The sequence below is a fragment of the Acanthisitta chloris genome, unplaced genomic scaffold (assembly GCF_000695815.1).
Source record: "Acanthisitta chloris isolate BGI_N310 unplaced genomic scaffold, ASM69581v1 scaffold14256, whole genome shotgun sequence".
In the NCBI taxonomy this organism is placed as follows: Eukaryota; Metazoa; Chordata; class Aves; order Passeriformes; family Acanthisittidae; genus Acanthisitta; species Acanthisitta chloris.
In genome coordinates, this window is record NW_008679827.1 from 1 (window position 1) to 2,611 (window position 2,611).

General features: G+C 51.8%; 1 protein-coding gene across 1 annotated transcript in view; it reads left to right on the plus strand.

Moving 5' to 3' along the window:
- Nucleotides 1-57: 57 nt before the first annotated feature.
- The window catches only part of LOC103804847 (neurofascin-like), a gene marked incomplete at both ends in the record, with an annotated part of 24,230 nt that continues 21,676 nt past the window's right edge, over nucleotides 58-2,611 (plus strand). Inside the window, 3 exons of the mRNA XM_009077482.1 lie at nucleotides 58-159; nucleotides 266-463; nucleotides 1,845-1,915. Coding sequence (XP_009075730.1) covers nucleotides 58-159; nucleotides 266-463; nucleotides 1,845-1,915 — 371 coding nt within the window. The remainder of the gene's footprint in view (nucleotides 160-265; nucleotides 464-1,844; nucleotides 1,916-2,611) is intronic.

Sequence of the window (2,611 nt, forward strand, 5' to 3'; positions counted from 1 at the left end):
GCAATCCCATCTCCTGGGGCAATCCCAGCCTCATTTATCCTGTTCTTTGGCCAACAGGACGACCCGACCGGCCCCGAGACTTGGAGCTGACAGACCTGGCCGAGAGGAGCGTGAGGCTCACGTGGATTCCTGGTGATGACAACAACAGCCCCATCACAGGTGTGTCCCCACCCCTTGTCCCACATCCCTCCTGCTCCTTTCTGCATGGGGTGGGGAAACTTCTCCTGGGTTGCTGAGCCCTTCGCGCTCTCCGTGCCGTCCCCAGACTACATCGTACAGTTCGAGGAGGATCGTTTCCAGCCTGGCATGTGGCACAACCACTCCAGGTACCCTGGGAGTGTCAACTCGGCCGTGCTGAGCCTCTCTCCTTATGTCAACTACCAGTTCCGGGTGATAGCAGTGAACGACGTGGGCAGCAGTGTGCCCAGTGTGCCCTCCGAGCGCTACCAGACCAACGGGGCACGTGAGTACCCTCCAGCTCTCTCCTGTTGGGCTGGCCTCACCTTGGCCTTGGCATCTGGTCACCTCTTCCCACGTAGACACTTCCCTTCTGGTGTATCATCCCAACTCCTGTAAGAGAAACAGGTTTCCTCCAGTGAGGAACGAGCTGGGATGTCATTTTTTATGTCAGATCCTCAAGCCTGTCCAATCTCCCTGTAGACTCTTCCCTCCTGGTGTGTGATCCCAACTCCTGTGACAGAACAGGTTTCCAGAGTTGAGGGAATGAGTTTTGGTGTCATTTTATACACCAAATCCTGTGGCTGATATCCTGCAGAGCAGCAGAACTCTGATGGAAGGATTCATGCAAAGGTCACTCCAGTGGAATCTGTTGAAGGGAAACTTGGTTTCCCTACTTTTCCTTACAGAGAAGCTTTCTAAAGGAAGTTTTTCTTCCTTTCACACTAGAGGAAGCTCAGAAATCTGTTGGAAAATTAGACTCAGTTGTAAACTAACCACTAGCAAAGGGCATTTTGTTCCCAAATGGCTCATTCATTGTCCAGTGATGCTCTAAGAGTGCTGAGGCTCTGGCACAGGTTGCCCAGAAAACTGTGGCTGCCTCACCCCTGGGAGTGTTCCAGGTCAGGTTGGACAGGGCTTGGAGCAACCTGGGCTGGTGGAAAGTGTCCCTACCCATGGCCAGGGGTGGAATTGGGATGATCTTTAAGCTCCTTCCAACCCAAACCATCCTGTGCTGCAGGAGTAAACATGCTCCAGTCCACGACTGGTCTTCAGTTTGTCTTCCCAGTGCTTTGTTTGTTGGAGAATACTTGGGAAAATTCACATGAGGAATACACAAGAAGCTTAAGTTGTGCTGATCTTTAAGTCCAACCCAAACCATCCTGTGCTGCAGGAGTAAACATGCTCCAGTCCACGACTGGTCTTCAGTTTGTCTTCCCAGTGCTTTGTTTGTTGGAGAATACTTGGGAAAATTCACATGAGGAATACACAAGAAGCTTAAGTTGTGCTGCTTTTCCTGATTGAGCCTGGCAGAGGCTCCTGCACTATCTGGTGGCATCTAGTGTTGGTTCCTGACACTGCTCGTGGCAGTTCTGGCTGCAGAGTGCCAGGCTCGGCTCCCAAGGCTGTCTCCCAATGCTCTCTCACAGATTTAGGACATCTGGGAAAAAAAAAAAAGAGCCTCCTAAATAAATGCCCTGGTTTTCAGGAGCACTGAGAGGCTCATGTTCCATTAACCTCAATGGGAACTGCTGGAAAATTCAGGCCATTAACTTCTGTCTTGGCAGTACTTTTGGCTGCTGCAGTAAAGGGTTTTTAACCACTCAAATGGTTATTTTTTCAGCATCCTAAAATGCATATTTCCCCCCCCCCAATATGAATTTCAGGTCCTGAGATTAACCCAACAGGAGTGCAAGGTGCAGGGACCCAAAAGAACAACATGGAGATCACCTGGACGGTGAGTTCTTTGGTGCTTGGCAGTGATGTCTGAGGTACCAGATGGGAAAACAAATCATCAGGGACCATAAAGGAGAAGCATTTTGGGGGTGTTGGTGGGGGAGAGGCAGGACATGGCCCAGCCATGTGCATTGGCAGCCAGAAACCAATCGTGTTCTGGACTCCTCCCAGTGTGGGCAGCAGGTCAGGAGGGGATTTTGCCCCTTTCTGCTTTCCTCAGGTGAGACCTCACCTGCAGTGCTGCTCCAGCGCTGGGTCCCAGCCCAGGAGGACATGGAGCTGTTGGAGAGAGTCCAGAGGAGGCACCAGAGTGATTGGAAGGATGGAGTAGCTCTGCTGGGAGGCTGAGAGAGTTGGGATTGTTCAGACTGGAGAAGAGAAGCTTTGGGGTAACCTAGTTGTGGCTTTCCAGTGCCTGAAGGAGCTACAGGAAAGATGGAAAGAGACTATTTCCAAGGGCCTGGAGTGCCAGGACAAGGGGGAATGGCCTCACACTGATAGAGAGTGGGTTTAGATTGGATATTGGGAAGAAACTCTTCCTATGAGGGTGGAGAGGCACTGGCACAGTTTGCTCAAAGCAGCTGTGGCTGCTCCATCCCTGGGAGTGACCCAGGCCAGGCTGAGTGGGGCTTGGAGCAACCTGAGCTAGTGGAAGGTGTCCCTGACCAGGGCAGGAGAGGCACACGATGATCTTTAA